Raw genomic sequence first — 16,980 nt, 5'->3', positions numbered from 1 at the left:
CTGTGTTTCCATTTATTTTACTTGTGATGCTCGCAACCTGGCCTGGGGCCATCCAGGGCCCCGGGGAAATCATTGATGCCAGACGACGGGCATCGGGAACGACCCCTCCCCCCAGAAAAAAAAAAGAGGGAGTATTGTGAAGCACAGGTCGACGAATATACTGGGAATGAAGAACTGAAGTGCGAAAATCTTGGGGTGAGGCATCAGACCCCAGGGTTGAAAATTCGAGAATTCTAATATACCTAGGTATCGGGCTATGTGTACTATACTGGATCACCATAGGGATTGGTAACCCTTAGCGAAGAAGATATTATAATAAAATGTCTTATAGTTGGATCTAGTTTTCAATATGCTTTAATAAGGGATCCGTATTAGCTAGCCTCTATAAAGCCAGCTAGATATACCTTCCTTCTTTCCTTCCAAGGTTCCCTTCTTAACAGCGAAGGGCTAAGTAAGTAGGTAAGAAATAATAGAGGTCTTAAGGGGCTAGGATAGACTAGGAAGGGCTAGGAAGAAGACTAAACAGTCTTCCTACCTTAAATTAAGAGAGAAGAGTGAGTAGTATAGACGACCTAAAAAGAAAAGTATTCTCTAATAGCTAGAATTAATCTTATAGTAGAATAATATTGGGGGAAGATCTTATTAGCTACAGTTGGCAGACCCCATGGGCTTCCGCTACAGTAGGTATCACGTACCCATCCCAAGCCTAAACGTTGTAAATTGCACACGACGAGAACTCCGGCAAACACCACTCCCAAACATTGCTCCGTCAGATGTCCAGACACTGGGTGTGTCTGTCCCAAGGAAATATTCCTTCTTCGACGCATAGTTGATTGTGGATATTAACCTTCCATGGAATCAATCCATGCTGTAAAATGCTGCCTGCAATGCATGAACTTCGGAATCCACTTGTTTGGTGGCAGCTGGTGCTGTCTCGGAAAAACGAGAGTTGGCCCCCCCCCTGCAAAATACCCCCTGTTTAAAAGTTAAACACTCCCTTTTAAAAGTAATTTCCTTTTAATAACTCTCCTAATACTTAACTTAAAAATATATAAAAAATATATTTATAATCCTTATAAGAGTCTTTATAAAATTGAATTTTTCAAATAATCTTTATTTAAAGTTTATATATTATTAGAGTTATAAGCTAAACTACTTAATAGGTCTATATACTTACTTATCTTATTAGCCTAATAACCTCTATACTTTATATAAAAAAGATTTAATAATAAATATTTAAAAAGTATTACTATATAAAAGCTTTAATAAGAATTATAACTATATTTTTTATCTATTTTTAAGTTAAGTATTAATAGAGTTATTAAAAGAAGACTACTTTTTAATAAACCTTTAAAATTTTTAACAGGGGGGGGGGGCCAACTCTCGTTTTTCTGAGACAGTGGGTCAAATGCCGCTCTTGCCCGCGTATCTCCGCGCCTCCCCGCTTTCGCTGCTTGAGGAAGCACACAACAGGGGCCCTTGCCCGTCATCAACGGAGCGGCGCATGCTCTGCCGGCATCTCGGAGTGGAGCGACTCGAGCAATGACGAGATCACGGAATTTTCAGTTTTAAGAGCTTCATCGCATTTACATCTGGGCATTCATCATCGAGCTTGTTGCAATACCGTTTACATTTCTCGTCTCAGGATATCACTCAGCTAGTTCCCACGATCGTATTATTTTGACAGCGGTACAACTGCCTGTCGTTTCAAGTGCTATCCCAGACAATCACCCAGACAGACCAGATGGCGAAGCTTACCAACTATGTTGCATTCCTGCATCCTGAGACGGGAAGAGAGCAAATTGGCCATCTGGACCTCGACAGCAACACAATTCAGCCGCTGAGCTTTGGTTCGGGTACACCCGTACGTGACCTTTACCAGGTAGTCGAAGCCGGCTCTCCAGACAAGATAAACGCCATCGGCTCCCCCCTGCCCGTCAGTTCCGTCAGGATCCTGCCTCCCGTCTCAGGCCGTGATGTTCTCGCGGTGGGCAAGAATTATATGGAGCATGCCAAGGAATTCAACAGCTCCGGCTTCGACAGCTCCGACAAGGTCGATCGTCCCAGCCACCCGGTCATATTCACCAAGAGGTCAACTTCGATCATCGCTGACGGGGAGGAGATACTGCTCCATGAGGGGTTTACGTCGACTGCTGACTACGAAGGCGAGATTGGTGTCATTATTTCACGTCCTGGGTTCCGCGTCTCAGCTCAAGATGCGTGGGATTACGTTTGGGGCTACACTATCATCAACGACGTGACGGCCCGCGAGCGTCAGCGCGACCATAAACAGTTCTACATTGGAAAGTCGCCCGATACTTTCTGCCCTATGGTGAGCTTCTCGCAAGTATTTTGAAACAGTAGCGGACCATTTCCTTGCTAATTTCAGAAACACCGAAGGGCCCTATCGCGGTGCCAAAGGAAGATCTGCCCAAGACTCTCAAGATCCAAACCCACGTCAACGGTGAATTGAGACAAAACTCATCTACAGATGACCTGATCTTCTCAATCCCTGAACTAATAGAAACGCTGTCGGCCGGTCAGACTCTACAGCCAGGCGACATCCTGGCCACCGGAACACCCGCCGGGGTGGGCATTGGAAAGACCCCTCCGATCTATCTCAAGCCCGGCGACGAGGTTGCCATCTCCGTAACAGGTCTCGGCACCCTAACCAACAAGGTTGCGCAGCTGGATGCCATAAACTCCACAGGAGAACGGATCGGCGCCGCAAGCTCCTTCGCACTGATCAATTCGGACAAGGCCACCGGCCGCGGTAACGCATTGAGTGTTGTTGATGGCAAGTCTATCTCGTACAACAAATTGGGCTCGGGCTCCAATAATATCATATTTGTCCACGGTCTTGGCGGTACCAAGTACTACTGGACACCATTGGTGTCAACCCTTGCCCTGGCAGACCAGGCGACTCTTCATCTATACGACTTTGAGGGCCATGGCCAGACGCCGACACACCCTCTGAGCCTCTTGACCGTCTCATCCATGGCCAATGACCTCGCCGGGGTGTTCAAAGCCGCCAATGCATCCACCACCGCACCAGCCACACTGATAGCGCACTCCTTCGGCTGCCTAGTCGCCCTCAAGTTCACGCTGGACAACCCAAGCCTCGTCAAGAAGCTGGTCCTCATCGGGCCCCCGCCATCCCCTCTGCCAGACGCGGCCGCTGAGGCCACTCTCGCCCGCGCCACGCTGGTGCGTAAAAGCGGAATGGCAGCAGTCGTCGATGCCGTGGTCGATGCGGGAACGTCGGACGCCTCGAAGCGTAACAATCCGCTTGCAGTGGCTGCGGTTCGCATGTCCCTGCTGGGTCAGGATCCCGAGGCCTACGCGAAGGCATGCCATGCCCTCGCGGACTCCAAGGCGACGACGCTCAGCGTGGAGGACATCGCGGTACCAACTCTCATTATCACCGGTGAGGATGACAAGGTGTCACCTCCGGCATTGTGCGAGCAATACAAGGCGAAAATGAAGGACTCTAGTCTTGAGGTGCTTCCCAACGTCGGGCACTGGCATGTGTTCGAGCATGTAAATGGTGTTTCTCATGCTGTCAGGGCGTTCTTATAGCTCTGTGAGCTTTGTGCGCGAAGTCGTACAGCGCCAGGGCCGTGCATATCATATGGGTCAGCCAGTCTGACCTGTGCCGCTCTTGTGTCACTATCACCATGCTGAGTCCCGTCCATATGCGAGATATGTACTCAAGCTTAAACAATCTGTCCTCGTCGACACCACTTCAAGATCACAACAAAGTAAAATCCATTCTATCAGTGGAATAACTCGTCAGGCAGCGTAAAGTCCGGCCCATAGCTCAGGGAATCTTTCCTGAGCGGTGACTATTTAATGGAGTGATAAGATATGTGGGGCTGCTGTCCCAGATTGTCGCGTGCCAAGCTGTACAGCATCATTTGAGGCCGACGCAGGGCCGTTCCGCTGCTTACCATACCTCTCCCTGGGATCATAACATTTCTGTATGAAGTTAGCTTATCCATTTGATGACAAAAACAGCGGATTATTGCAGAGCATCTCTAATTTTATCTTTTGTGAACGATGATGCTTTAACAAACCCTCCGAACTTGCTGTACGACTCAAATCGCCCGGCCTTGCGCATCCAAATGCGCCTACACCCAGACTACGAAGTCGGATCGCCTCCCGATCCGAGAAAAGTCCGACTTATCGTCGGCTGCGCAGCCGAAATGCGCACAACACATATAAAGTGTTATGAACACCACCTCTTCTTTACTGTGTCCACTGCTATCAATTAAACTTACAGATATCTATAGCAATCAGTGAGTTACGTCGTGATTCACATCCCGTCAATTATGCTTGCTCTTCAGAAAACTACCTGGAAGTGCTGACCTCATGTCTATAGTGTCTAATCCTGTCCCTCTCACCATTGTCAAGGGCGCTGGCCACGAGTTCATTCCCCTACCCCAAGGGGAAAACGCGACAGTTGCCGACTTTCACTCGTGTGTCCCCCTGTTGCCTGAGCGTATCATTCAATATCTAACTTTTTTGTTGTAGTATCCGGACCAAGACCACCGACTCCCCAACTTGGTTCACCTCAGGGTTCTACAAGATCACGGCTGGGCCGGCCCGCCCCGCTAATTATACTTTCGAGGAGACCAAATACGTTCTGAGTGGTCAGATCGATGTCTTGGTATGTATTCCCTTGCCTTTGAAGATTGATAAATTCAAAAGTCTGACTCCCGGCAACAGGACGAGGCTACTGGCATTACTCACCATCTCGTCCCTGGAGACTTTGCTTTCTTCCACGTTGGATCAAAGGTTAAGGCAAGTCATCTTTCTCACTCGTATTATGCCGGAAAGGCGAATGCAGTATTATAGTTTGTCCTACTTCGTACTGTGTGTGGCTGTCGACTTCTGGTTAGGCAGCAGGCCATGCATGTTTCTAACATAAGAGTAATTATATTTGTTTGGGCCCCCTCAACTAATAAGACTTCGTTAGTTCTCGACCAAGTCCAATGGCTTCGCCTTCTATGCTGTCACTCGGCCTGTAAAAACCCCCCATCCCAACCTTCAGGGACGGGACGAAGGGACAAAGTCCAGGTTGTAATAGAAGACCACATACAACGATGGGTTGACATAGGGCGTCTGCTCGGTCCTTAGAAAGCCGTTGGAAAACAATATGTAAATTAAATCTTGGTTCCCACTCAGAAGACACCGTATCGAGCGATGAAAGATAATTTAGCGCGTAGACAAGTAGAACTGCCATCATGGTCAAATTGTGCTTGTGGACGACGTAGTCGACACCGGAAGCAGGTATGAATTCGAGACTTTGGACAATCCGAGTTTACCATTTCTGATACAAAAAGAAAGATCAAAAATACCAAAGCAGGCATTGAGCTCCTCGGCGACCTAAGTACTGAAAGATTCTTAACTTGAATAATATTTACAGAGAAAATGGAGGCTCTTCTCGTTCTTAACGAACCAAGAAACGTGATGCAATCTAGATACGAGGTTGTACACATCAATAATGGATGAAGACCGGAGTTGATCAAAAAGATTCACCTCGGCAATTCCATGCCTTTGATGTCCCTTAATCATGAGGATACTCCAACGCAGTAAGCAGTATCAGGCCTGAAGCCAGAAGCGCAGTCATTGGTGATGGCAGGATTCCTAGAGAATACACCGTGGTCAGCAACATGTGCGGAACTCCGATTCCAATCACCATTCGTGCACAACGAATGCATTACTGAGTTACGGCTCCTCAAAGGTCCCGTGGAGTTTGAAAGGACATAGTAGAGCGGATCAACTCACCACTTGTAGAAAGTCTCCAGCGTGATCCCGTACTGGTTCGAGATGGCCCAGCATCCATCACCGTCTACATCACGTCAGCACAATGATTCCGGATGTCGCTTTGGGCGCCTGGCGGGTGAAACTTACCACGGACGACGTGCCACTTGTTACAGTTGGCGGGCTGGCCTTCCTGCGTTGGGCCAGGTGGGGAGACAGCGGTTGTAGTCGGGGCCTGACTGGTAGTCGGGGACGGGGGGACTGTGTCATTGCTGCTGTGTCAGACTAAGGCCAAGAATTGGGGATAGTGTCCCTTCGGAGTACTGTACCTGTTGTCGTTGAGCCAGGGCCACCAGTCTCGTCATCCGTTGGGGGCGGGTCCACGCGCACGCAATAGCGGTAGTCTATTCAGCTGGTCAGTACCAGTCACGCAGCTACGCTGTGAGGCAGCTTTGGTACGCAGGGACGCTTCTCACCTAGCCAGAGAGTCTGACATTGGGAACCGACAGCAGGGTTCCTGGATTAAGAAGCACATGTCAGCGAATTCTATATTCATACTGAACAGGACGGGCATTACGGAAGCCTCATGACGTACCAGGCGTAGAATTGGGCTATAGTTATATCATATGTCCGCAGAGCCTGCGCACAGCTCATTGGGGCGGAAATAGGGGCGAATTCTAGACAATTCGCTATGGCACCAGGCTGTGCTAGGGGTGTTCCCCGAAATAGTAAGCTACTAGTTATCAAAGCGGTTGACTCTAATTCATGATGGCTTGCAGGGCAACTTGATAACATACGCGAATAGGGAGCTCGACATCAGCCGTAGGCTGCGGTGACCCAGGCGTCACCAACGACACATCATATGCCTCCAGGCAGTACCTATAGCCATTCTGGGGCGCGCAGTCGGACGATTTGCCGTCCAGGGACGGGTTCCAGTTCTGGAGTTCCTCCAGGGAGATCCCCCAGCCCCCGGCGAGGGCATGACATGTGGACGTGTAGACGGTGCTGGCGAGATCGTAGCTGACCTGAAGCTGTTCCCCGTCGACGAAGAGGTAGCAGTCTTTCCTAGTCCCATTAGCGATGGGCAGCACAACTGGCAGGCCCGTGATCGCGGGGGGAGTGTAGGTTGCCTTGGGCAGGCTGTCGTAGGGGATTGTCGGCGTTGCTGATGCTGGCGGCACATAGCCCGTGTGGGAAGGGTACGAGTCTATGGCGCCCACTGGCCGCATACAGTAGCTCTCATAGGCGAAGAGATTTGTGCAGCTTGCGATCTGTTAGACGGGATTGGCCGAAGCTTGGAAGCTTGTTGAGTGGAGTGTCGATGACTTACTTGGAGTTGACACCCTGATTCAGGAACATAAAGTCATCCATGGAAACACTGTACCGCATAATAATGAGGTTGCAGTATTCTTCTGGCTGGACCTCATAGAACAGAGAGCAATGGGTATTCGTGCCAGCTGCTATGTTAGCAGGCACTGGAGCCGGTATATCTGAGGGTCCTGCCGTGGGCTGTGCTGTTGTCGTTGGCTCCGTCCAATCGCTCCCACCTCCTGGAGGTGAGATACAGATAGAGTCGCCTGTTGATTTGCCGATCGTTCGACAGGACGAGCCCAGGACGGGATTCCCTAGGGTGGAACTAGCCGTTAGTCAAGGCAAGAGAGCCACTGTGTAAGTTGCACCTCGGTCACTTACATAGACCTAGCATCACCTCAGAGACTCCCTGCGCATCCGCTATTGATGCACATGTGTCGTTCGCTTGGACCGTATACACCTTGCAACTCCTTTGTACGCAGAGGGAGCCGCTTGTTGGAAAATTGGCACAGAAGGATTGAAGCCCATTGTCAAGAAGAAGCCATGCGGTTCCTACTTTTTGAGATTCGGAGATGGATTGGCAAGTGTCCCCGGGCTGAATCTGATATGTCGCTCCGGTGCAGACAGGGGTTGCTGGATCTGAAGTTGGGACAGGAGGTCTGTCACGAGCCCGAGGGGTCAACACATCATTTCCAGCTCTAAGAATATGATCGAAGATTTGGAAGTTTCCTTACTGAGGGTAGGGCGCTGTAGAGCTCGCGAGAGGGAAACCAGTCTTTGAGCAGCTCGCCGTAAGCGACGAATACTCGTCCTGAAAAGCCACGCCACCGTTCATTGGCGAACCGGCCACGAACTGCATCTGTTTGATGAGACAGTCGTCGCACTTGTCTATACCTTGCCGCTCTGACCGGGGAAATACTGTCAGCCGTCTCACATCCCATCGAAATTGTGCACCTTCTCGCCACCGAGATCTGCTCATAAACTCACTCGCGGCTCCAGGATTAGTTGACTCTGCTGCTTGCGCGGCGACATTGTTGCACCATCTGCTACCGTCGGTTATGCAAGAGCGATTGTAGTAGTAGTGCAGTGTCTGAGGGATCAGGGAAACGGGAGCATCGTTGTGCTCAGTCAGGTTGTATGTCTCGGCAGCGCAGGCACCTGCTACTTTCGCCTCATATCCAGTGAGAGCTGATGCGCAGTTTGCAGTGCAAACCTGCTCGAGTGTCTCTACTGGGTAATAGTCCCCCCAAGTGAAAGTTTTGACCTGTCGAGGGCACGCGATGTCTGAAGTCAGGGCAGAAACACAGCCAGGCGTTAGTCCTACCACAGGCAAGGTAGACTCAGTGAGATATTGAAAGGCCTCACTGGGCCATGTAAGAGAAGCTGCGACGAGGAAATAATTCAAAAAAGCAGCCATGGTCAAGACGCAAGGCACGTTGAAACGAGCGTGAGGGGTTTGCAAAAGGAGTGACTGTTTGTCGGTGGAAAGAGTCTTCACCTCATCGCCACAGATAGCCCATCGCGACCGAGGCAACCACGATACTTAGACCCCCTTTCTGCTTGCGCGCTTTTCCCGTGGGAGCTCACTCCTGGCCGTCGCCAAGAGTAGAGTACACTTTCAGCGCGATCGGAAATTCGCGTTTGCAAAATATGCTTGGAAGGAGTAGACTTGTTGTGCATGATCCAGGCAGCTACCGAACCAAGTGAGCCGCGATGCTACGGACCCCTATTTTGAAGTTCTAGCCGAGGCGTTCCCACGAGCTCCGAGCAGCATCTTGGTCCGCATGCACTAGGCCACCCACACTTCGTGGGCGATAAAGAGCTGCCAAGATGGGGACGGCGCTGCCAAGTCCTGTAGATCGGAAATGAGATCTTACAGACTTTTCCCGCCGGAATCTGGTTCCAGCCTCTGGGCACTTTGGCTGCGATGTGTTGATGGTTGTCTCGAGAACTTTCCGGCGACGGGTAGTGGGCAGCTCGGGTTTTCAGCCTTGGCGATTCAGCCTTGGCATACGAGATACCGAGTATCTGCAATTGTATGCCTGGTTGGGTGCAGTGGCATAATAAGATTGCGAATCCTTCGGGCCGCACCATCGATAAAAAAATACTACATGGTACCCTAGTTTGCACACGTGTGGTGCGACCCTGCCCTTACTTACTCGCGCGCTAAGAATACCAGGCAGCACTCCGAGTGCAGGTGTTCATGGGGCTCACACCACGGAAGGATTACACGTGAATAAATTCGCGGTGCCAAGATCCCATATGGTACTCTCAAAGAACAGAGCCAAGAAAGATTTGGGATTCATTCCCAGGAGTCGCCGAGCGGAGGCAATGCGGCTAGAGAGTCCCAATGTAGGGGTCCATTCTTGTTGCGTCTACACTACCCAAATTGAACCACTCCGGTATCGTGGATATGCCTCACCCGAAGAGGTATATGTATGTTGGTGCTGTGTTCCCGGCCGGTGCTTCCCTCAGCTCAGTATTCGCTCACTTGTTCGCTCTTTACCACGCCCACACGGGCCAATGTCAAACTCATGATGCGCTCTCTCAAACTACTGTCTTTCCTTTCCATTTCCTTTATCACACTCGTTACAGGCCACCCGGGGCTCTACCCTGAGACATACTCTTCGCCCAGTCTACTGGATGGAAGGGACTCCGGTTCTCAGCCAATATGTGTTCCACTCCCTCCCGTCCTGAGATCGCAGCAAGACTTGGTAGCCAAAGTCCACGGTACCTGTGCACGAGATGAGCATTCTACTTCTCCCGAAGGCCTCGGGCTCATCACACGGCAAGTCGTAGAGGACTATTCATGTGATGAGAACAGGCCGTGTAAGAACGGGGCTTGTTGCGCAAAGACCGGTTTCTGTGGCTTCGGCCCGGAATCGTGCGGAACCAACGACCAGTCCCCGAACGACAAGTGCTGGAGTAACTGTGATGCCCACGCCGAGTAAGTACGACCATCTTCCTGTCAGTAGGATCTTTTGCTGACTGATCTTCCCCCACATTCAAGATGCGGGCGTTATGCGGAAGAAGAGGGCAAGAAGTGCCCTTTGAATGTCTGCTGCAGCCAGCACGGCTTCTGCGGGACAACATCAGAGTTCTGCGAAGTCACAGAGGACGAGAAGACGTCCTGTCAGAGCAACTGTGAGCAGCCCGGATCAGGTGGCTCGGGCGGCGATGTGCAGAAGCGCATCATCGGCTATTACGAGGCATGGAACCACAAGAAGACGTGTATCGGCATGCCGATCCAGGACATTCCTGTTGGCAGCATCACTCATCTGTACTATTCATTTGGATACATCCAACCTGAGACTTACGACATTATCACTATGGTCGACGAGAAGGGACAAAGCCCGCCGGAGAGCACCTTCACCGAGCTGACGGAGCTCAAGAAGCAGAACTCAGCACTGAAGGTTATCGTGGCACTAGGCGGATGGACTTTCAATGACAACAACACTATCTGGCAACCTGTCTTCTCAGACATTGTCTCCACGGAGGAGAAGAGGTCCAGATTCATCACCAAACTCATGTTCTTCCTCACTAGAGCAGGCTTCGACGGTGTCGATATCGACTGGGAATATCCTGGCGCTCCTGACCGCGGCGGCCACCCAGATGATGGAGTCAACTTCACAAAGCTGCTCCAGGAGATGAGAACAGCTTTCAACAAGATGACCGACTACAAGGAAATCTCCTTCACGGCCCCGACAAGCTACTGGGTAAGTCAAAATCGGACACGGGGTTCCATCTAGGCGCAGCCGAGCCATTGGGCTTGTATAAGTCCTTCGCTAATAGCTTCCCATAGTACTTGAGGTGGTTCGACATCAAGGCCAGCGCTGAGGCGGTGGACTTCGTCAACGTCATGGCCTATGATCTTCATGGGATCTGGGACGCCACCAACCCTATCGGGAACCAAGTGCTGGCACATACGAACCTAACGGAAATAGGGCTTGCCCTCGACCTATTCTGGCGGAACGAGGTCGACCCTGGCAAGCTAAATCTCGGGCTCGGCTTCTATGGTCGCTCGTTCCAGCTCGCGGACCCTTCATGCCACCAGCCCGGGTGCCTTTTCAAAGGCGGTGCGTCGAAGGGCCCCTGTACTGATAATTCGGGAACGCTGAGCTACCGTGAAATCATGGACATCATCGAGCAGAACTCTTTGTCACCATATTATGACACGGTGAATGCCGTCAAGTATATCACTTGTGAGTCTTATTGCTCAACGCCCCAGTGCCAATACTTACCTTGCAAGATCACCCTGGTCTTCTTCATTCTGCGAGTGAAATGATAGCAGTAACTGACCATATTCGTTCTATCAGGGGGTGCCGACCAATGGGTATCATACGATGACTTTGACACGTTCCAACAGAAGATCGAGTTCGCCAATGGACTCGGCCTCGGCGGTCTGTTAATCTGGGCCATTGACTTGGACACCCCAGATCTGGACGCCTTATCAGCCGTCATATACCCAGAACAGCTCGGCGCCAGGGCTGAACAGGCCACGGCGGCGAACAACTGGGAGGACGCAGACGGTGGCCACTGTCGGGTCACCGACTGCGGTTATCCAGATTGCAATGCCGGCGAGATCCAAGTCACCACGCAACAGTGCGAAGACATGGACTGGTGGGACGGCTCGTACGCCATCAGCGGGCTCTGCTGTCCCATGTCCTCGGCACCCAAGGCCAAGGACTGTGCATGGCGGGGAAACCCCGAGTGGTGCAACGGCCAGTGCCACAAAGGCGAGGTGGCGCTGCAGTCGTCGTTCTGGGGGGACGGCGACAAGTGCTGGGACGGCAGGAAGTTCTACTGCTGCCCTGCCGAGGCCCAGCAGCCGGACTGCAGGTGGACGGGCTGCAACGAGAGTTGCAACAACGACGAGAGCGAGTTGACGTGGATGTACGGCAGCTGCCCCGGCGAACAGAAGTTGAAGTTCTGCTGCGACAAGGATCAGGGCTGGAAGAACTGCAAATGGCATGGCAAGGCGGGCAACTGCTTCGACAACCACTGCGACACGGGCTGGCAGGTGGCGCTCACCGTGCAGGATGAGGGTGAGGGTGACGACTGCGGCATCCTCAAGCGCAAGCGCAGTTTCTGCTGCGATCCAAAGGATGGGGAGTCGCCTTTCCTCCCTGTGCCTCTGGAATACTTGTTCCCGGAGCCGCCCAAATCCGACAATGTTGACACCGACTTCGAGCTCAAGGTGGACCCGACGTATGGTGGGACCAACGACGTGCCGTTCAATGAGGACCCCAAGAACTCGCCGTTTGGGTTCGTCGTGCTCGCCAGCCCAGAGGAGCTGCAGGTGTCGCTGGATAAGCGCGACGGCTCGCACTGGGAGGTCTTTGATTGTTTCGATGGCATCACCGAGGGCCAGCATACGGTCCGCATGGTCTGCACGGATACATCGGAGAACTCCAACTGCGGCAAGATCCACCTCGGCCATGGCGCTCCAGGTACCATCGTCGAAATGCCGCGCGGTTGTGGGCCGGGCAAATATGCCGTTGTCAAGGACCTCACCGTCAGCCAAAACCAGGGGCTGCCGCATCATCTCGTCAAGCGGGGGCTTGTTGTCAACGAAACTGCCGCGCCGGTGCACGACCTCACTTTTGATTATGACTTCCGACGTGTGCCCAGGGATCTCGGGAGCACCCAGATTCGCATCGATTTCAGCAACGAGCCTGAGTATTGGAATAATGTTGTCAACAAGCCTGGCGGCAGTAAGAAGAATAAGCGTAGCTTGGAGGATGTGGGCGGGTCTCACAAGAGATGGCTTGAGGAGGAGTGGCGGGATGACTACCACTTTGGCGGCTTGTCACAGGAGGACTTGCACAAGAGATGGTTTGGAGAGTAAGTCCTGTCAACCCCTTTCCCGAGCTTTAGCTCCTACCTTTCTCTCGTCCCTATTTGAACTGGTTCGAGGAATTAGTGGCTGACGCTTTTCTCTCTTACAGAGACGTCATCAGCTGGCTGAGTGGGCTCATCAACGGAGTGAGCGGCGGCCTGGATCTCAGCCACACATACAGCGAGAAAATCGTCGTCAAGCTGGTTGACGAGCACCTGACATGCCCCAATCTTGCCGCCAAGCTGGAGATCAAGGCCGAGACATCTATCGACGTAGATACAAACTACGGCTTTACCTTGATCGCGACGCTGGACAACCTCAACCTCGACTTCAGCAACTCGTACCTCTACTTCCGAAACAAGGGCAAGGTCGAGGCCAAATTCATCGTCGACGCCGCCGTGACGGTCCGGTTCGACACACAGGACGTGATGCTCCTGTCAGCCGACAAGTTCGGAGCTGCATTCAGTGTGCCGGGAATCGTCACTGTCGGGCCCAATTTCAAAGTGCTCGGGCGTCTCGAGGCCGAGGCCACGCTGGGCGTCAAGCTTGAGAGTCAGGTGGTGCTGGCGGAGTGGGACACGAAACAAACGTACCCGGTGGCCAACAACAACTGGAACCCGGAGGCGTCCAAGAGCCCCAAGAAGGATGGGACGCAGAGCGTGCTGGACCCAACTTTCGAGTACGGGCTGCGGCTCGAGGGCCAGGTCACGGCGCACGTCAAGCCAGTGATAACTTTCGGCATCGAGTTCAACAAAGACCTTATCAGCATCGACCCCGTCGCCGTCAACCTGGTCGCTGACGGCTGGGTGCGCTTCCACGCTGACTTCGAGACTGGCAGCAGCGGCACGTCGTTTTGCTACGGTGTTGATGCCGGTGCAGACATCTACGCCACCATCGACGCGCCGTCCGCCTTCTCGTGGGCACTCCCATCGTCACCGTTTCCCATCATCCCCATCGACACGGTGCAGATCTACCCACCCGAAGGCGGGGACAAGTGCTGGTCTCCGTCCAAGCGCGCCCTGCCTGAGCTTGATGACGGGCATGATGGCGTTGGTATCTATACCTCTGAGAACGGGACCGGCTATTATGAAGCCCGGACGCCGTCACCACAGTACTTTAGCCGCCGTCGCAGCGACTTGATTGCGGAGCGCAGCCTCGGAAGCCACAGCAAGCTGGACAAGCGTGCCCAGGTGTACGGACCGCTGGTGCCGCACCTGACGGGTCTCCGCTGCCCAGGCCAGATCCAACTTGGAGACATACCTCCGTGCCCCCTGTGCACTGGCGACGAAGAAGATGCCGCCGGTCTGACCCGGCGGGAAGACGAGAATATCTGCGTCCTCGAGCGCGACAACGTCGAGGCGCAATGCTCGGCCGGCAGCAGCAAGGCCAGGCGCGATGGACAAGACGGCGACCACGTCCTTGTCAAGCGCACCACCAAAACGCTCAAGTGGCGCGACCACCTGGGGGTATCGCACACGCTGTCGTGCGGCCCGTATCCGAGCTGTGACGACGCCAAGGGCGACGGGCAGATATCCAAGTGGTGGGGATACGAGATTGACAAGACGCAGGCCTGCCCTGTCGAGATATCACGCCTGACGAGGACTTCTGTGGGCTTTGTCCAGGGTGACTATGCCAGTGAGTACCAGCCGAACATCCATTGGACCTTTATCACTCGCGTATACCATGATGTATCCAGTAGCAACATGCTAACATGATCGACCTCTTCCCAGCGGACCACGTGTACGAGGCCAACTTCATCACAGCCTTCCTCGAGTTCCTCATCAACGGGCCCCTCCCCGCCGGCTACACGGCGGCGACCCGGCAGTGGGTATCGGAGGTGCTGGTTGGCGTGCCCACCACTGCCAACGCGGTGCAGATCGACAATGCCGACTCGCTCTTCTTCGACATGACCCGGGCGCTGGGTGGCAACGGCGGCGGCAAGTCCCGGCTGGCGCTGCTGTACGGCGACATCAACTCCAAGAAGCGGGCATTCATGCAGCTCAACGACGTCGACCAGGAGGACCGCAGCAGCAACCTCGCCTCGAGACGGCTGCACCGTAACGTAAGTCCGAGCCTCAGCGAGCACAAAGAAACACCCACGGTCAACAGCAGATGCTAACACGTTGACCAAACCAGACATACGGCGTATTCTCGTACATGAAGCAAGACATAATCTGGCAAAAGTTCGTCGACAGCTCGCAGCTGATCGAGAACTCCCTGACCGAGTTCGACAACACCTACAACTGGGGGTCCGTCGGCGGCGAGATCGGGCGCCCCACGAACCGCGGCGCCAACCAGCCGGCGGCGGGGCTCCGCGACCTTTACTGCTACTGGGTGGACCGGCAGCTCAACTCGATCGAGGCCAAGGCCGACAACTGGGTCCAGGCGGCGCGGACAAAGTACGAGTCGCGGTACGGCGGCGAGCCGCGGGGTATTGACTGGCTGGCCACCGAGTTCAACGCCAACACGGGTACGATCCGCAGCGCGAACCTGCGGTTCCCGGCCTCGCCTGGAGGGAAGCACGGGCTCACGGGCGGGCCGTTTAACAGTGACTTTAGGGGTCTTTGGACCGGTCAGGCTGGGCCGTGGTGAGTGGACGGCTTAGTAGACTAGATGCCAGAGTCAGAACCATCTTAGACTAGATGCCAGAGAGTATCTGCGTCTACCCCATTGGGCCTTTCTTGTAGATATTTTGAAATCAATTTGCGCGGGCAACAGCTCGGAGAATTGCAGGGTGCGCATATGTCAAGTCATGCGAAGCAGGTGGTTCCAGTACGAATGTCTTGTGTGAAGGGCCTCGACTTTGTGACGAACTGAGGGGGGAGTTGAGGACTTCCAAATATGAATAATAAAGGAGACGAAAAGCCCACCGTATTCCTCCCGGGGCAACAATCCTCCCCAGTCCATCACCAAGACTTCCAGCCCAGCTCCAGCGCCCTCTCGTACGGCCCTCCGAGCCGCTCCTCCTTGACGACAAACAGGCCGTACATCCTCCCCTGCACGGTCCCCGCGCCATCGTAAGCCTCCGGGTCCGGGCAGACAGGGAACCGCTGGGTGCGCGTCGGCGCCAGCATGTCCGGGTCCTCCTCGAGCTCCTCCGGGTCGGGGTCGAACTCTGCGGGCACTGCGGCCGGGCGGAACTCGACCATGAGCAGGTCTGCCCCGCGGCGCCACGCGTTGCAGTCGTCGCTGTCGACCATGAAGAGCACGTCGTGGTGGCAGAAGGACGGCGCCCGCAGGTACGACGGTACGAGTCCCGGCAGTCGCCGCTGCTGCTGCTGCTGCTGCGACGTGCCATCCCCGACCTGCCTCAGCTGGTCGGCGTACGTGCCCCTCGCGGCCCTCTCGCCCTCGTAGTGCCGCTGGCAGTGCTCCACTGACGCCCCTGGCTGGAAGTAGACGTCGAGCCGGTAGCCCATCGTCTCTGGGGCGTAGCGGGACTCGTTCAGGGCCTGGAGGAGATCGGCTGCTGCGAAGGAGGACTCAGGCGAGGACACCGACGCGTCACCTCCCTCTGTGGTCGCTGTCGGTGGTGGCTGGGGTGATGTGACGTACACTGCGAAGCTGTACAGTGGCGGCAGTGGCTGGTCGACAGGGGCCCAGAACACCATGGCCGCGGCGCCGCCAGCGTGGTCGCGGAACGGCTGCGTGTGTATCTTGACGGCGGTGCTCATCGTCGGCGATGGAGTTGGGATTACTGCTCAGCTGGCTTCCTCACAGTCGAGTGTGTTGCTGTCTGCCCTAGGGTAGGTGGTCTGGAGGTGTTGGTCCCGAGAGCAGACGAGTTCTTGGGTCCCAGCAATGGTATTTGTAGGGTTTTACCGCCATCATTTCCCCGTAAGACGCGTGTTGCTGTCGAGCTTTCCGGTTTGTGAGGATGCCCAGCTGCTAGCCGGGTCCTACTGTAGGTGCGAGCCAAGAGTGGGCAGGGATGTCCCATGACCCTGAAATACTGAAGTACCTAGGTACCTACCCTAGGCACCGAAACAGACAGAGCGCCTTGGCCAGCCATGCCATGTCCAGAGACCAGCAAGTTATTCATAATTAAGTTCAACATAGCTTTT

General features: G+C 53.9%; 4 protein-coding genes across 4 annotated transcripts; 2 read left to right on the top strand and 2 right to left on the bottom strand.

The window, feature by feature from the left end:
* The first annotated feature begins 1,529 nt into the window (after positions 1 to 1,529).
* KVR01_009151 (uncharacterized protein) lies at positions 1,530 to 3,761 on the top strand. The gene is made up of 2 exons (XM_044794265.1): positions 1,530 to 2,332; positions 2,401 to 3,761. Exons 1-2 carry the CDS (start codon positions 1,745 to 1,747, stop codon positions 3,577 to 3,579), a joined length of 1,767 nt encoding a protein of 588 aa, XP_044641653.1. The 5' UTR covers positions 1,530 to 1,744; the 3' UTR covers positions 3,580 to 3,761.
* A 2,025-nt stretch (positions 3,762 to 5,786) lies between these two features.
* KVR01_009577 (uncharacterized protein) lies at positions 5,787 to 8,494 on the bottom strand (the record flags this gene model as incomplete). The annotated part of the gene is made up of 7 exons (XM_044789249.1): positions 5,787 to 5,854; positions 5,917 to 6,027; positions 6,560 to 7,029; positions 7,097 to 7,391; positions 7,459 to 7,736; positions 7,812 to 8,397; positions 8,443 to 8,494. 7 exons carry the CDS (start codon positions 8,492 to 8,494, stop codon positions 5,787 to 5,789), a joined length of 1,860 nt encoding a protein of 619 aa, XP_044642079.1.
* A 996-nt stretch (positions 8,495 to 9,490) lies between these two features.
* KVR01_009190 (uncharacterized protein) lies at positions 9,491 to 15,508 on the top strand (the record flags this gene model as incomplete). Its single annotated transcript, XM_044789482.1, has 8 exons — positions 9,491 to 9,539; positions 9,787 to 10,024; positions 10,088 to 10,793; positions 10,880 to 11,279; positions 11,394 to 12,921; positions 13,026 to 14,551; positions 14,647 to 14,978; positions 15,053 to 15,508. The coding sequence occupies 8 exons, from the start codon at positions 9,491 to 9,493 to the stop codon at positions 15,506 to 15,508; spliced, it is 5,235 nt and encodes a 1,744-aa protein (XP_044641692.1).
* On the bottom strand, positions 15,350 to 16,804 carry KVR01_009167 (uncharacterized protein). The gene is made up of 2 exons (XM_044791723.1): positions 15,583 to 16,804; positions 15,350 to 15,525 (listed from the first exon to the last, which is right to left on the bottom strand). The coding sequence occupies exon 1, from the start codon at positions 16,588 to 16,590 to the stop codon at positions 15,823 to 15,825; it is 768 nt and encodes a 255-aa protein (XP_044641669.1). The 5' UTR covers positions 16,591 to 16,804; the 3' UTR covers positions 15,350 to 15,525; positions 15,583 to 15,822.
* Positions 16,805 to 16,980: the final 176 nt, after the last annotated feature.

This window comes from Diaporthe batatas, assembly GCF_019321695.1.
Source record: "Diaporthe batatas strain CRI 302-4 chromosome Unknown Contig00011, whole genome shotgun sequence".
Taxonomy (NCBI): domain Eukaryota; kingdom Fungi; phylum Ascomycota; class Sordariomycetes; order Diaporthales; family Diaporthaceae; genus Diaporthe; species Diaporthe batatas.
Note: the sequence above shows the minus strand (reverse complement) of the source record. Positions and strands in the feature narration are given on the sequence as shown.